Source organism: Onychostruthus taczanowskii, unplaced genomic scaffold (assembly GCF_017590055.1).
Source record: "Onychostruthus taczanowskii isolate IOZ18803 unplaced genomic scaffold, ASM1759005v1 scaffold23, whole genome shotgun sequence".
Lineage (NCBI taxonomy): Eukaryota > Metazoa > Chordata > Aves > Passeriformes > Passeridae > Onychostruthus > Onychostruthus taczanowskii.
This window is the reverse complement of record NW_024499573.1, coordinates 4,346,712-4,363,068: the sequence shown is the minus strand read 5'-3', so window position 1 is coordinate 4,363,068 and position 16,357 is coordinate 4,346,712. Positions and strand designations below refer to the sequence as shown.

At 42.9% G+C, this 16,357-nt stretch overlaps 1 protein-coding gene across 1 annotated transcript in view; it reads left to right on the top strand.

The window, feature by feature from the left end:
- COG5 (component of oligomeric golgi complex 5) overlaps nt 1-16,310 on the top strand; it is a 173,255-nt gene extending 156,945 nt beyond the window's left edge. The window contains exons 19-22 of the mRNA XM_041405419.1: nt 5,483-5,559; nt 6,045-6,171; nt 6,729-6,808; nt 15,599-16,310. Of these exons, the coding sequence (XP_041261353.1) occupies nt 5,483-5,559; nt 6,045-6,171; nt 6,729-6,808; nt 15,599-15,713 (399 nt within the window). The 3' untranslated portion in view covers nt 15,714-16,310. The remainder of the gene's footprint in view (nt 1-5,482; nt 5,560-6,044; nt 6,172-6,728; nt 6,809-15,598) is intronic.
- Nucleotides 16,311-16,357: the final 47 nt, after the last annotated feature.

The following is a 16,357-nucleotide window of genomic DNA, read 5'->3' as shown; positions in this document are numbered from 1 at the left end:
AGGAAATGTGCACAGCACTGCAAGGTTGTTATTGTGCAGTGCCACAGCTCCTTGGGAGTCTCATTTGAAACATTTCCAGGCTGAGTTCAGCTCTTTTCATGCTCTTGGTTTTTATGCAAGCAATTGCACAAGATTACTTTTCAGCTCACTCCTATATACACCAAAATCAGCTTGTTTTATTTAGTTTTGTATTTTCAAGGTGCCCATAATTCAATACTCACATATTTAATACTAAATTTCACTTTTTAATTCAGTACTTGTCAGACTGAAAAATAATTGTTCTCCTAGAGGCAAGCAAGCCAGCAACCCTGATGGTTTTCAACACTTCTGTTTCTGGGGAGTGCAAGTTCTTCTCCACAGGACCTTTTAACTTGCTTGGTGTTCAGAGTTGTTACAGCACTTAGGCACAAGCTGGGATTGTGGCTTGTAGTTCAAGCCTTCCTATAACCTGGTGGAAGTGCTGGAAAATGCAGCAAAGCATGAACTATTTTTATTGGTCCTGTAAGAGCTAATATTATTCTCTATATGCTTTTCTGTATTTCTTATCTAGGCATCATTTATGGTTGGGATTTTTGGCATTGTTCAGTACTGTGTTCAGACTGTTTTCATTGGGTACAGTTAATGCTGCCACTAATTCTTCTAGTCTTTCTCAAAAAATTACTGCAAAATATTTGGGTTTTATTGAATTTTCCTAGAAAAATGTTTTTATGGTAGAAGTTTACAATGCTAAATTCTAGTGTAGAAGAGCTGTTCCTACCTGCTGGCTAGATGATGGTCAGAATTTGGTTTCCTGATTCAATATGTTACATTAAAAAAAAAAAAAAAGCAAGATTATTAGGCATTTGGATTTCTTTAAATGAAGACAGATTTGCTCATTTGATCAAACATGATGATACAAGTGTAAAAGTGCTTTTTATAAGTTTTCCTAAAAAATTTGCTTTCTAGTTTCTTACAGAGAAATGAGAGCAGCAGGATGCTGTAATCACAGTTGTAGTCATAAAGACAGAAACTACTAAAGCTAAAATACATTTAATGTTTAGTGCTAATTAACTTCCTGGAAAGAGGGAATTATTTGCTGATGTGTGTTATTTTAGAGGTGTTTCAGCTGAAGGATTTACTTAAACATCAGCTGTTTTGGAACTGCTGCACTGGGGAGAAATCAAATTGCACTTCCCTTCAAGGCCAGCTTCTTTCATGTAATAGTTCAGCTCTTCTGCTCCCTTGCTTGTTAAAGCATTCTCTCCTGGTGAATGGCTAGAAAAACGCATTTTGAGGTAACATTTAGAAACTTGGAATTCATCTTGGCCAGGAGGAAATGTAATTGCTAAAAATTTAATGTTAAGATTTTCCAGCTGAAAAAACAGCTGTTTAAGTAATGAGAGATCTTGAAAATACCACAATAGGCACTAAAAAATAACTTCACTATGGTTTTTTTTTAAAGCACTCTTCAATATGTATGCATTATCTGTATCTAGACTACATATTAACTTTACCCTTGGGTTGCTGAACATAATCCAATTAGAGAAGCCAGGCATGTGATGTATTTTTTTCAATATGGCCAGCCAGTGAATAGTTCAACAGATAATTGACCACCTAGCCATGGGCTATGGCAGAGTCATATCAGAAGAAAAGATAATATTGCCTTTTTGGGCTTAGATAGCATTAACCATTGAAATGAAGCATATGTTGGGCAGGCACCTGCCACTGTGTCCTGCAAAGCATAGCAAACTAACATGAATAAATCATGGAAAAGCAATGGGTTTTGAACAAAGCTAAAAGAAACAAGTCATTAGGCCTTCTTCTGTTCTATCTGCTGCTTGCTTTTTGGCAAGTACATTCATCTCCTAATGCTCCCCTTGGATTCTGTGCTAATGACAATATCACATCAAGCCTCTGTGGTTGCAAATTACTGCTTGAACACCTGATTTATCACTGAATTTAACCTGAGTGTTTGAATTTTCAAATTCACAGTTTGGAAGGAAAATTTGGAAAAGAAGCAGAAAATACTACTTACCCTTTTATATGTAAAGTCCACAGGACGTGGCTGAGTGAGAGGCCTTGCACACAAAATACAAATACCGGCTGCCAACAGCCAAAAGCATCCCCTGATGTAAGAGCTCACTGACAGGCTCTGAAACCCTAGCTGTTATCACAGCAGAGGCTGCTGGAGTAGAGCTGGCTGTGTGAATCAACAGTTGATGCCGTTTCAGGTGATGACAGGTAACACAACCAGAAGTGATGCACGCTCAGCTCTCTGCCCAATTCCAGCACCTTGAAAACAGCAGCTGTTCCAGCCCAGTGGTTCCTCCCCAGCACTTGCTCCTGGGCTGGCACAGTGCTCAGCAGAGACACTAAACCCCTCTCAGTGGCCTCAGAAGTGATTGTGACAGCAGAAGGATGCCATAGCATCCCACCGTGTCACTGGGATGAGATAAACACCTAAAATTCAAGGAAAGAAAACAGTTATTGTGTGAATTATGCTGTTTATTGGAGAGAGATTGGGTTATAACACAAAAACTAGCATTGTAAAGTTAGAAAAAAAAGAGTTTCTGTGGTTTATGTACATTTTTACCACATTAGTTTTCACTCATTCCCACTCTTCATGAGTCAATGTGAGATAGTATAGTATGCTGCAAAGCTTAAAAACAATATTTTTCTTTGGCAGCTATTACTTCACGAATCCACCATCTGCTGCCATTAAATCGATCTAGTTCTAGCAATACTAATAATTTCCTACAGTGAATAAAGGTTGAAGATGAAGTAATAGAATTTTCCAAAGTAATTTTTCTTCTTTAGTACTTAAGACTAAAAATTTTAATTTATGGAAACCACGAAGTATATTCAAGAGAATTCATTTAAATTTGTTTTAATAAGGAATTGGTTAAGCTGTAGAAGGTTTCACTTAACGTCTCATTACTTCATGTTATGTTCCAGGAGCGAAACAATCTTTTAAAACTTATTAAGCAAAATTATATTCTGCTATGCTGTTGTGTCTTCCCCCCACGAGTACCGTTTGATCTGCGCATCTCTGTTTCCGCAAGTCAGGCTGGCAGTTTGTTGCCTGTTATCAAAGTCTCTAAAGAGCCTAAAGGAATTATCTTCTCCCTGGTCCCTCACAGCTACAAGCCCACAGCTCCCGCCAGAGCTGGGACACCAGTTCCTGCAGGATATCAGTTGCCTCCAGCTGCCCCCAGCCAATAATGATGCCTGAAACGAAGCTCTGGAGAAATCAGTCTTGCTCCCATTTGTTTTTCAGGATCTGTAGGGGTCTTGTATCACGATGCAGCAAAGCATATTTGGTTAGCCTTGTTTTGGCTGCTTGCTCCTGATCCTGTGTGGCACACCAGCCTCTTGGCTCCCACCTGTGCTCCTGGGGGAACAACATGCTGAACGTGCTTCATTGGAGCTTGGAGCTGGAGCCCCTCCTGCAGCAGCGCCTGCAGAGCCTGCCTTCCCTGGGAGCATGCCCTCGCTCCCTTGTGCAGCAGATTCAGCACAGCAGCTGGTGGCTCCTGAGCCACAGGGACATTGACCTCCCACCTGCTTGCAGGAGAGGTGACCTCATCCTCAGGGTGTAGAGAGGGGCCATTTCACAGCCTAAAGATTTTGGGACCAAAAAGTGTAGCAGGCAAAAGGAAGCCAGGCTGTTACTCAGGTCTGGAGCCTTATTTCCTTATTTCCTTATATCCTGGATTTTTTATTCACTTTCTTCTCCATTCTATCTCTATAAAATGCAGATTTCAAGTGGCCTGGAAGTGCCTGATGTGGGCAGGTACACAGAGGTCCCCGGGCTCAGGCAGTGGCTGTGCACTGCCCTTGGGAAAGCTCTGTGGGGCATTCCCCACTGCTTTCCACCTCTCCTGGTCTGCATGGGAAGCCAAGATGCTTGGGTTGGACCCTGTGGTTTTCCCAGCTGTGCCTGAGGGTCAGGTAGGGGATTACTCCTACAAACATGATGCACCTCACCTATTTCAGGTGTCCACCTTGGAGAAAGGTGCATCCCTGCCCAAGAGTGGTTATTTCTTGCCACTGCCTTTGAAAAGAACCTGTAGATTTTGAGAAGCTGGTGAGATGACTCTTATCCTGCCACCTGCTTTTGAAGAGGGATGCCTGAAGTATATAGCCTTGATTTGCATTCTTCACTAATTTAAGTTCTTCTGGGTTTAGATGAACTATGACATCATAGTTCCCTGCACCCTGTTCATGCTGGAATCCCAGCAAAGTTTTGTGCTCTTGGTGAAGCTGGTGGCCCAGCAGCCATCTCTGTCTGAGGAAATGGTGCAGCTGGAAAAAATAATATTATAGTACTAGACTTCACTGTAAACAGTGTCATATCACAAACACTTTGAAACTCTTTCAGCAATATTACTTACAAGGGAAACTCACTGTATGGTGGTTTTGATCTTGTTATTTATTTTAGCTGTCATCCTTTGAAACTTAGTTTAATTGTGCATTATATGTAAATCAAAGTCTGAATAGTCTTTCAAGTTGGGGATTTTAAAAAACAGAGAATAAAGCTTGATCCCGTATTTGGCTGACACTTCAGGAATGCAAAAAATAAAGACTTAAGCCATGTCTGAGTAAAATTACCTGCAGGGGTTTTTAAGTGGTGGTCTTTGTATTGGTGTGCACATTAACTGAAATTTTGCTGTGTAATGTTCATGTTCCAGAAGGGAAACTATTCTTTCTCACTTCTGTGTCCTCACTGTTAATGAAGAGCCAGTGACAGAATTTAGAGGTAAAAACCCAAGTGGAGCCTGGCTCTTCTTCAAAAAACCTGAACTCGCATGCTTCAACAACAGAAAGTGTTTTAAACTTGATTGTTTTTAAAGATGGCTGCTCTAACCCAGAAACCCAACAGTATGAAAATAAGTATGGAAGTAATGGTCGTACTCTTTAACCATGATTCCATATGGCCCCTTGGCAACAGATCACAGCTGCCTTCTATCTAATCTGTATAGGTTTTTTGCCCCAAAATTTGGGGCCTGCTGTTCAAGAAAGAATAATTTTAACCTTGTCCTTCACCAAAGGAAAGCGTGTCCAGCTGAAATGTGCCTGCAGTTTTACTGCTTTAGCAGTGGTTTGTGGAGACTTGCCTAGATTTGCTTTGTTCCCAGGCTGTGGTCAGATTTTTGGGATATTGACAAAAGTGCTTCATTAGGAAACTCATCACCAACAAAATAAACCTGCTGCAAGAAACAAAGCTTTAGTCTCAGAAAGCTCACGAGGCCCCTTCTGTTGTTATGCACAGACTGTCTCTGTCATTTGTCACGAAATGCTTATTGTGTTGCCAAGAAAAAGGCAGACGTCTTGGCTTGGGCAACATAAATGAAAGGAAAAGAGAGCTTCTTGTCTTAGTTCAGCCACCAGAGAGAAGTCACTGACTTAGTCTGCAAGTTTGGATTATTGCTTAAAGACAGGCTACTTCAACAGCAGGTGTTATGTTTTGAGGGAATCTAATTCAAATGGAACTGTTTTGTAGATGGAGTTGGCAGTAGCACCGCTGTGCCGCCGAGTCTCTGACTTGGGAAAGTCTTACAGACAGCTGAGGTCATTCAGGTGAGTTGCAGCCCCAGTATGACTAAACTGTATTTCAAAACTGATTTATTACCTCCTGTTAGTTCTGATTGAACTGAGAGCTTTTTTGGCAACACCCACCTGCAAATTAGAAATAGATTAAAGTTCTTTTAAATTTTATGCAGAGTATAACTATGATTTAACAATCTTTGTCATGCAAATGTTGGCCAAATTGTACTTTTTTGTGTTGCTTTCAGTACATCTTCTGTATGACAGCGAATTCTATACTTACCTTAAATGTTTTCACTGAAATACAAAATTTACAGTCCTGTGTTTTTTAATTACAATAGGCAACTGCTGTAAATTTTTGCAAACTGGACCTGTGTTGGAAACTCAAGATGCAGAGTAGGGGCAAAAAACTCAATGGTTCTATCCTAACTCAGTATTGCCACCACATAGAGGCACTTTTCTAATGCATAAGATAAGCTTTTTCTTCATTTAATGAGTGTATTGTTACATTTTTCCAGACCACTTCTGTTCCAGACCAGTGAGCATATTGCCAGTAGCCCAGCTCTGGGAGAGGTTATTCCATTCAGCATTATTCTTCAGTTCTTATTTACAAGAGCACCACCAGAGCTAAAATCACCCTTCCAGGTAATAAGATCAACCTGTCTTTTATTTTCAGATGTCCTAAGGTGCAACGAGCATTGTAGTTTGCCCTAGCTGTTTTAGTTAAAGTTATTCAAATGCATATTTTATGTAATTTTTTGTTTTGTTTTTATTGTGGAAAAGGCATTATAATAATTGGTTTACTAAATTAATTGATTGATTGATTAATAGGAGGGGTACAATAACCTGATATTAAATAGACTCTCAGTTCTTTACTGTTCTGTCAGCTCACAGTAGAAGTTGCAGACCTTTCCCCAGACTGCAAATTAGCTGGAATCCTTCTCTTGTAAGATGCAGGAAATCTAGATAAAAACCCTGTCAGAAATGGGCCAACAGCTGATGTAGGAGATGACCTCTGAGCTCCCAAATAACATACTGGGCTATTCCTGTTAATTGTCTTTGATTTCTTAATTCATTCTGCATCACTGCAGTGTTGAGAGCCTCATGTGGCTTTCATTTATGTCATCTATGATTCTGAAATTGGTGTGTGTGTTTCCCTCTTTGCATTTTGTGTAATTGGTGTTTGTGTTTCTCTGTACCAGAGGGCTGAGTGGTCCATTGCCCGCTACTCCCAGTGGCTCGATGATCATCCATCTGAAAAAGACAGGCTTGCTCTCATACGGTAAAAACCCTGCTTCTTTCTTCTCTACATTTATGATAATGGAGCAGTAACTTATCTGCACACTAGGACTCTTGAAAAGTAAAAAAAAAAAAGTGCCTCAGGAGATGTATCATAAATACCATTACCTTCTCTCCACTCATGGGATGAGTTGCAAAGTGGCAGAAATATAAACTGAACTCCACTGCCCTGTACTCAGTGCCTTTGGAAGGAGCATGTAATCCTCTTGTAAAGGAAGTAAACCATGCACAATGATGGCTTAAATTAATAATGAGTTTTTGCAAAACTGTCCCTCTCTCCTAACAGCAGCAAGACTGCAGCTGTTAGCTGTATCAGGAAAGAAAAGCTCTCAAAGCTTAACCGATATAAATGTTGGTAGAAATCTAAAACTGGAAGACCCTTGTTACACACCTGGAATGTTACTCTTCAGGAAATCAGCCCATGATCTTTAGAAAGTAATAATTACATCAGATTTTTGAAATCTTGCTAGGGAAGATGACTTCATAGCTAAATATTATTTTGCATCTTAAGATGTTAGGAAAAGTTATGAAGAATCTTGTTTTTAAAATCAAGCAAAGTTTTAAAGTATATTAGAGAGCAGATTTGTATGAACATGACAAAACCAACCTGGGGATCCTCGGGATTCAAGACTCAGATGATCATTTGGCTCCTAAAGCCCTAAACTTTCCAGCATCTTCTCAGTGACCTTGGTGTCCCCACAGCAGTGACCTGGGACATGCAGCTGCACCGGGCTCCATCTGGCCTGGGAGCCAGCTCTGTCCTTGAGCTACCATGCCTGGATGTTGCCAGCTTTTGCTGGAGTGATAAAAGCTGACTTTTACATTCCAGCCAACAGTGATTGTGCCTCAGAAATTCAACTGTTTTCTGTCCACACTTCTAAAGCAGCCAAGAGGAGTCTGCTATAAATACTTACACTTCCTGAAGCTGATAGCACCACACAGTCCTATGTGAGAGATCAGGCCAGATAAGGAGATACTAGCTGATCACCAGTAGATGTTACTAGGATTTATTTCTGAAATACTAAAATACAAGCTGTGTCTCTTCATATGTGTATTTTTTGAAAATCATACTTGTGATTAGTCTAGTTTGTCTACAGAACCAGCTTTTCTTGAATCTCAAGGCGTGACACTGAATTACAGGGACATAGGTGATAGGTACAGGGCTGACAGAGCTGTGTATGTAATCAGCTGTGAATATTTTGATTGTCATTTCTGTCCTGATAGTACTAGCAACACTGGAAGTGTTGAATCTCTGATATAGTAGGGAAAGCAGGGAATGCAAATCACTTGAAAACTGGTGGGATTTTTTTTCTCTTCAATTTGTTTTCCCAAGTTTGAAAATGCCATCCGTAAACTACAACACATTTTTTTCTTTGTCTGCAATTAAATTTCATCCAGACTGATTCAGTTAATGGGCATGCTGGTGGTCATGTTCAGACACTGATAAATTGTTCTGACCATGGAGGTATTAAGGAACAAACCTTGGGATGAGGCTTTTAGGCTGAGACAGTGTCATCCATTAGACCAAGTAGCAAAGCTGGAATACTTAAGTTTTCCTTTCAGTCCTTTCACTGAATCCTTTATTCACTTTTCATGGCTGGTTATCCATGCAGGCAAGCAGACATCAGTCACTAGTATGACCATGGATCACTCATATTTTCTTTAATACTCTATTGGAAGATTTCTGAGCCAGCTCTTTGTGTGTCTCATATGAACCCAAGTTGAACTGCAGGTGTCTTGCTCTTCTATCAGTCACCCTCTTCATGCTTTTCCACCTGTAGTGGTTCAGCTGTGTGAGTTGAACTTTGGATGTTTGGATCCTTCAGATCCCTGTCCTGGCCTATATCAAGATATTATCTTTTTGTTTGCTGCAGCCTTGCAAATGGTAATTTTGTGCAACTTCCCTTTGTAACAACTGTGCAATTACTCTAGGGAGCTGCTGCCTAGATATTAATTTCCTTGTGTTACCAGGATCCTTCTAGCTTCATATTAAAGCTAATTGGAGTGCTTCTTCCGCTCTGTAGGTCTTAAATGCTTCGCTTGCAACGTGGTGTGAATGGTATGAATTAGTCCCATTCTGAGCATTTTTGTGCATTTCTTTCTGCTTGTATTCAGCATGGGGGTGGTATTTACCTGGCCAGAGGTATATTTGCCAGACTCCCTTTATAGACAACAGAGAGAAACAGGCGCTGCTGGGGCTGATTCATCTCATCCTGAAGCAGATACCTAAAATAGGTCAGTTGCATTGTGTCCTGAAAGCTCCCATTTTCTCTGTTCAGTGAATGGAGTGTGGGCTGGGACACAGGGGCTCTCAGGCAGCCAGCTGCCCTGCAGACATTTAAAGTTAGGTGAGATGACCCTGCTGCAGGTGTCCTCCCTGAGCAGGGATTGTGTTAAAAAGGGCATTTCTTAAGTGGCCAGGGCAATTTTCGTTCCTTTTTCTTTTTAAATTAAGCTTGAAAACTCAACTTTTCTTCCATAAAAGAAACCCTATTAGACATGACAGGATTTGAGCCAGCCTGAAGGACAGTTCATCCATCCAAGGGCCAAATTCTTACCTTTACCATTAGAATGTGTGTTATTATTAAAGCTTATGCCTTATTCAAGCTCACCCTTGCTGAAGCAGAGTTGAAAGCCAGACCCAGCGAAGGGTTCATTTCCAAAAGGGAGCTGTTTTGCCCACTCACCTGCCCGGGGCAGGGACAAATGGCAGCTCGGGGAGCACCGTGAGAGCCCCATGTGAGCTGGTTCAGCCTGGCCGGGCAGAGCCGGGAGCGGTGCCGGGAGCAGCGCTGGGTGAGCTCTGCCTGAGCGCTGGGTGAGCTGTGAGTGAGTGCTGGGTGAGCCCTGCCTGAGCACTGGGTGAGCTGTGAGTGAGCTCTGCCTGAGCCCTGCCTGGCTCTGTTTGAGCCCAGCCTGGCTCTGCCTGGCGCTGCCCGAGCTCTGTTTGAGCCCTGCCTGGCGCTGCCTGGCTCTGTTTGAGCCCAGCCTGGCTCTGTTTGAGCCCAGCCTGGCGCTGCCTGGCTCTGTTTGAGCCCTGCCTGGCGCTGCCTGGCTCTGTTTGAGCCCAGCCTGGCTCTGCCCGGCCCAGCCTGGCGCTGCCGCTGCCCGGGCCCGGCTCAGGGCCGGCGGGGCTGCAGCGCTGCCGCCCATCCGCAGGCCCGCGGCGCTCGGGCCTCGCTGGCAGCGCCCCTGATCTCTGCGATACGCACTCTGCAATGACCGGGGGTGCCTGCTGATCCTCTCTGGTCCTGCAGCTGATGCTGCTGGAGGTTTTACTGTTGGGTTTACAGTAATTTTTATAGCACTGGATAAAATAGAACTGGTGTCACACTGATGTGCTCTTACACAGATGATTTTCCATTTTCTGCTTTGCCCAAAGTTTGCAGAGCAAACAGACTTTTACCAAAACACTAAAGAAAAGTCTGGCCCCAGCACCCTCCAGCTGCCCTGCTGACTGATCAGGACAGCAGAGCACAGGGGCCAGTCCCAGTACTGAGCAGAAGGATGATCCCTGCCTCTTCTGAAGCTCACCATGTAAATCTGACTCCATTTGACCAAAGGCAGAACCCAGGAGAGTAGTGCTAGGATTCACAATTCCATATAAGATTAATGAATTAGAATAATTGTAAGGGATACACATTAAGATCCCTTAAGAACCACAACCAAAATCATATTTTTTTTTTTTCCTTTTGACTCTAGATATAAATCTTCATGGGTTCAAATAACATTTTAAAGAAGAACTATCAGGGTCTTATATAATCAGCTTGTCCTGATTTCCAAGAAAGCTCATGGTTTTGCTCATGCAAGTGAAGTAATTTAATAAGTGCTTTAAAATCCTTTTCCTTATGTGGGAGGGCATCTTAAACTTAGGGCTTTTTTTTTTTTCCCTTACTTCTTATGGCATTTTTAATGAAGCATTAATATATGCAGAACATCCCACCAACCCTCCTTCCATAGCTCTCTTTTACAAACAATATTTGTAAAGTATACCATAGCTTGTCTTTTAAAATAGAAACAGATTGCTGAACAGGTTTTATGTCCTTTATTAGACTAGAAGATGCTGAATTTAGGGCATTATTTAGTCTAATCCCTTCAAGAGTATGTTTTGTGTATTACATAAACAGGGTTTCTTCCATCTTAAAAACAATAATACAACTATATATTACATCTTTTTATATGACAACAGCTGTGGTCTCCTCTGTGCTGGAGACTTCATGATACTGCTTTCACCCATAGTGCTGTTTATTTTTCCACAACTACTTTGGCACTGGTGTTTTTACAGTGTCCTCAACAGAAGTGAGCCTGCTTTTCTAAAAACAAGATTTTAATGGTGCATCTGAATTGAGTCCTCTACTGCCAGCATAGTTAACAAATGCTCATTTGAGCTAGGACTGCTAAAGTTTGCCAAAATATCATGGAAAACTCTGCATTTCAAGTGTTACCAAAGCCCCTGAGTTCCCTTATCTCCCCAAATTAGTCAGCTAGGCTTCCCAGCAGCTCCTGTGATGTTCCAAGTTGCCCAGCTCAGGCAGCCTGCACTGAAGTCTGGCTGCATGCAGCAGCAATCATCTTGCTTTGCCACAAGCACCTTCCTGCACTGTCCATATTCTGTATGCTGCACTCCCCTGAAGCCTTGTTGACTGTCTTCAGCCAAACAAAACTCCCATCCCAAAGGAACTTCTGGAACCATGTCTACTCTATGACCATTGGTGCTTTCAGTTACTTTTCCAGCCCATTCCTCCCTCTCACTCTGGAGCGACCCCACCATTCCTCTCTGGACTCCAAACAACCTTCCTCCCTGGATTCCTGATTTGTGCCATTTTACTGCCTGGACCTTTCCTTACCTGGAATGGACAGGCTTCCTGGCCTGTCTGCATGGCCTCATTCCCACAGGCAGCAATGCAGAGGAGTTTTCTCAGCTTGGCCATGATTCCCTTGTCCCCTGGTAGGGTGTGGAGCTCCGGGTGCCCGTGGCTGCCTCTTTGCTACCAGCCTTTAGCAGCTGCAGCAGCTTTTCACCCTCCCCTTGGCTACTTTCCTACACCAGCCTGAATGGGAGCAGGCTCCCAGCCTTCCCTGGGTGGGCACAGGGAGCAGGGAGTTCTCCAGGCCAGTTTGCTTCACCAGAAACTCAGGTAAAGCTACTGATTATGAATGGCTTTTTAAAACATTCAGCTTCAGAGTGTTTAAGTACTGCTATTGGAGATGCAGGTGTGGGACACAGGAAAATAGTGAATGCAGTTGGAGTATTCAGAAAGCTTTTGTTTCCATTGTTTAGTGTAAAGCTGTAAAAGGTGTCTTCTAGTAAAATTCCTGAGAATTCACCTTAGAGTATTGACATTACTGATTGCTTTGGAGTGGGTAGGGGTTGTGATGCTCTCAGGTTGCTTATATTTGTGAAGTTTGACTCCATCTCTTTGAAACAATGCAAGCAAAGCCACAGTAAAAAGAGCAAGTGCAGCAGAAGGGACCTGCAAAACTCCTTTTAGCTGCCTCTGGAGTTGGTTTTGTGAGTTAAATCAGATTCTTGTGGGGCAGGAGAGAAGGAAAAAAGATAAAAGCTGCTCGAAGGTGTGACAGTGGGACTGTAATACTGCAGTATGGCACTTAGCGTAGCCTAAATCTCATTCCATCTTGTTTGATCTGGTGGGAATAACAGTCTGGCAAAGGATTATCAAGGGCTCACATTGAGTGGTTTTGGGTGCTGCTTTTAGGGTAAAGCTTCTCCCTTTCATCTATCTGGTTATCTCTGTAATCTTTTTCAAGGCTTTTTCAAAGCAAGGAGATAAATCAGTTAAGGGATAGCAGTGTTACCATCTGGATAATGATGCCAACCCACAACTTCACCAAGAGGTGTTAGAGCTACCTAAGTTAGGCAGGTCAATATGTTTTTTTTTTCTATTTTCAGCTTGTGATGACTTCAAAAAACTATTTGAGCCCACAACAAACTTTGAGGAGTGTATAGAATGGAAAAGACAGGGATACTGCTGGGTGGAAGGGGAGAGATTTATCAAGATAAATGACAGTAACAGTAAGAAAACTCACAGGAGTTTCTCAGCTGTCTTTTTAATACAAGGGACAATTCTTTGTAGCAGCTAACAAACATCTAACATATCTAACACTTACTGCTGACCAGAGCATTTGAGTGCTGACATGAGTGGAAATGTGAGACATTTCTGACTTCTGAAGCATCTCCACTCATCAGGATGGCATCCTTGATGTCACCCTTGACCCTTCCTTGCCTGCATCTCCCACCTGCTGCTCAGTCTGCTCATCCCATGTGGCCCCTCATTGCTACAAGAGGCCAAGTTTATCTAAAAAGCACAATTTCCTGCTGTCCCATTCCCCCAGTTTTTCTAAACCTTGGGATTTAAAATAAACCTGTGGATGTGCCTAATCTCTCTGCAGTTCATGATGCTGATGGCCTTTGCTGGGAATGAAGTGAGCTGCACCCAAAGCACTTTGTGGCTGCAGCAAGTAGTGTTTTAGTTGCCTTTTTCCCTGTAGACCCTGTGCTGCTCCCCAGGGACCATTGGGAAGGAGCAGGCTGAAGGTTTTCAGGGAGCTGTCCACGTGCAAAAAGTCAGGTTTACTTTAGCTGGATAAAATAAATATTCTTTCCCTGTCTTTCTGCCTGTAACAGATTGGTTCTCTGTTGTGGTTTGTTGCTGTGCAAAAGATTCAAAGTGATTCCTTACAGTGTATTTGTACCTGGTGTGGACCCCTCAGCAGTAGCTCACAAGGCAGTTGTTACCAAAATTTAAGAGCTCTCAAGTTCACCAAGGCCAACATGAGGAACTGTTTCTGTGCTTAGTAACTCTCCAGTCATCCTGTTCATCCTTGTTTTGTCTCCCCCCCAGACAATATGTCCTGGGCTTCAGCAAAGAGGGACTGTGGAGTCTGGATCTGCACAGGGACATCGGAGCGGTGCTGGGAATCCCCTCGTGCTGTGCTGTTCCATTCCCACCCTGTGCTCAGAGGTGAAGCTGCCTCGGGTTCTTTGGTTGCACGCTTCACTCTCTCCCTGTCAAACTCCACGAGCAGGGGCTGCACGAGGGGACAGGCAGCTCCTCCTGGTGCTCCCAGCCAGGCTCTGACACAAGTTATTGAGGAAAGGCAAGCCCTTGCTGATGTAGCAGCAGCTTTACTCACAGGCACCCAAGGGTACTGTGACCCTGCTCTGGTCTGTCAGGTTTGGTGAGCTCATCTGAGGCTTCCCAGAGCTGCAGCATCACTCAGGGATCTTGGCTGCTCCTCTCTTACCATCTTACGCCTGGAGAAGCCCGTGTGTGTGAAACATGGGCTCTTCAGTACTTTTGCTTTCCTTGAGCCTTGCCTGATTCACTGCCTACTGCTGCCAGCTGCCAGCAGGCACGTACCAGGGAGCAGTGCTGCCTTCAAATCTGTGAACTCTTCGTGCAGGAACGCAGGGTTCCGCCAAAGGCTTGTTTGTTGGAAGGAGCAGCAAACATAAACACAGCTCTGCCTCCACAGCCACCATCCTACAGCACTGGCTGTGTATTTATAGGCACAACTTTGCGGTTCTCTGTGTTACCATCTCCCTTGACCCCTGTGCCCCCCAGCCCTTCACCAGATGTGCACAACAACCATCTGCCTTCTCCCAGTGGGACTGGGAATGTTCCTGCCACGTTACTGAAAGCCAGCGGGCTCCCTCACTGGCAGAGCAGCTGTGCTGGTGCACCCTGCACTCCCAGAAAGGAATGCATGAGCCAGACCCAGACCCACTCCCTGCTCAGTGGCTGCTCTGGCAGCAGGACCCCCTGCCCTGTGGGCTGGTGCCTGTGCAGTGCTGAAGTGCTGTGCTGACAGCCTGTCTTAGAAGAGGAACATACCAGGAGCTCTATTAGTCTCCACTTGAAATGGGGTCTGTTGTTTGTGCATTATCTTAATGTCAGTTTTGCTGTAAATAGCACAAATATAAGCAAATTTTAGAAGGAAACTCCAAGATGATCGTATCAGTTACATGAAGAGATAGAAGCAGAAAAGGAGAAGAAAATTGTATTCAAAGCTATATTTAAGTGTGGCAGCGCTAGCTTGGCCTACTTAATGAATTAGTGTCTCAACAGATGAGCACTTACAGTGTTTGTTTTACAAATATGCTGTCACTCAACAATACTGTGTACTAGAATGTTGGCTGAAAGGTGACCCTGTGTTGTAAAGCATCACCACAGTTGCCCCTTTTAGCTTTGCAATGTTTTATTTGTGGAGTTCCCACATGATGACTCTATGTGTGACATCCTGTGACAATGTGTAAGAGAGCCAGGCCGTGCCTTACCCAAGCCCTCTGGGGTTAGTGCAGCACTTCCTGAGGATTGAGATGGGATTCCTGTGCCAGGAATCTCCTCAGGGCATGGTGGGTGTTCACCAGTGCCCCACCTTTCATGCTGGAAGTTGCACTCTCAGCGTCTGCAGCAGCTGGAGATGATTCTCTCCTTCTCTAAAGGTTACCAGTGCAGCACTGAGCCCGAGTCTGTGCGTCAGAGCTGTCATTTCAAGCCATCTGCAACATGCTGCTGCTTATTTAAATGTTAACTTGTTTGCTCCTCACACATGCAAGAAAGGAGATGAAGATCATGGAACAATTATATAGAGCTTTGCAAGGCTTCCTTGTTCACTTCCTTCCTCACACAAGTAGGACCATCTGAGGAAAATTTTGCAGGAGGGAAGAAGGCAATTAATTTCTGTTGCAGATCCTGAATTTACAGTACTTAATTGCTTTAGCTACTTTACTTTTTTTTTTTTTTTTTAGCGGTGCACTGGAAGCTTATGTTCAATCAGTGAGAACAAGAGAGGGAAAGGAGTTTGCACCAGTCTATCCCATCATGGTTCAGCTGCTGCAGAAAGCCATGTCAACCCTTCAGTGAACACACCTGGGCAATGCCCTCACACCAGGGAATGGATGGGAACACAGCTGAGGGCTTCGGTGCCACATAAGTATTCACTGTTCATGTAAATTATGCCCAAGTACATCAGCTTTACAATGAAATGTTTACCTACTTCATGTCTGAAATTTCTGTCTTCTTGCTTTATGTTCACATTACAGGAACTCACTTATACAGAAATATTATAAGGAAATTGTACAACTTTTATGTGCTGTAATTCTACATCTAATTGAAACATTCTTAAGCATTCCTTTTGAATTTAGAAAAGTATAAAATTAGAACTCAAATATTACAGTGTAATTGCTGAATATCTCAAATAAGGAAGCAGCTCTTTTCCTACAAGTAGAGTTTTAAACAGTTGAATACATTTTAGCCGTATTCAGAAAATTGTACTTTTGAAATGTTTGAATCATCAGTTTCCATCTAAAGATCACTAATTTTAACACAAGGAAAAATATTTATAACTAACCTAAATTCTTCTCTATTGCACTGCTATTTGCTTAGAAATAATTTATATTGATTTCAACTCTTCTTGCTTAAACTGTAATAAAGAACATTAACTATCCAATCCTGAAAATAGTATTTGAATTTCTTCACTAGCTTCCTAATGGCAGAGCATTAAAATA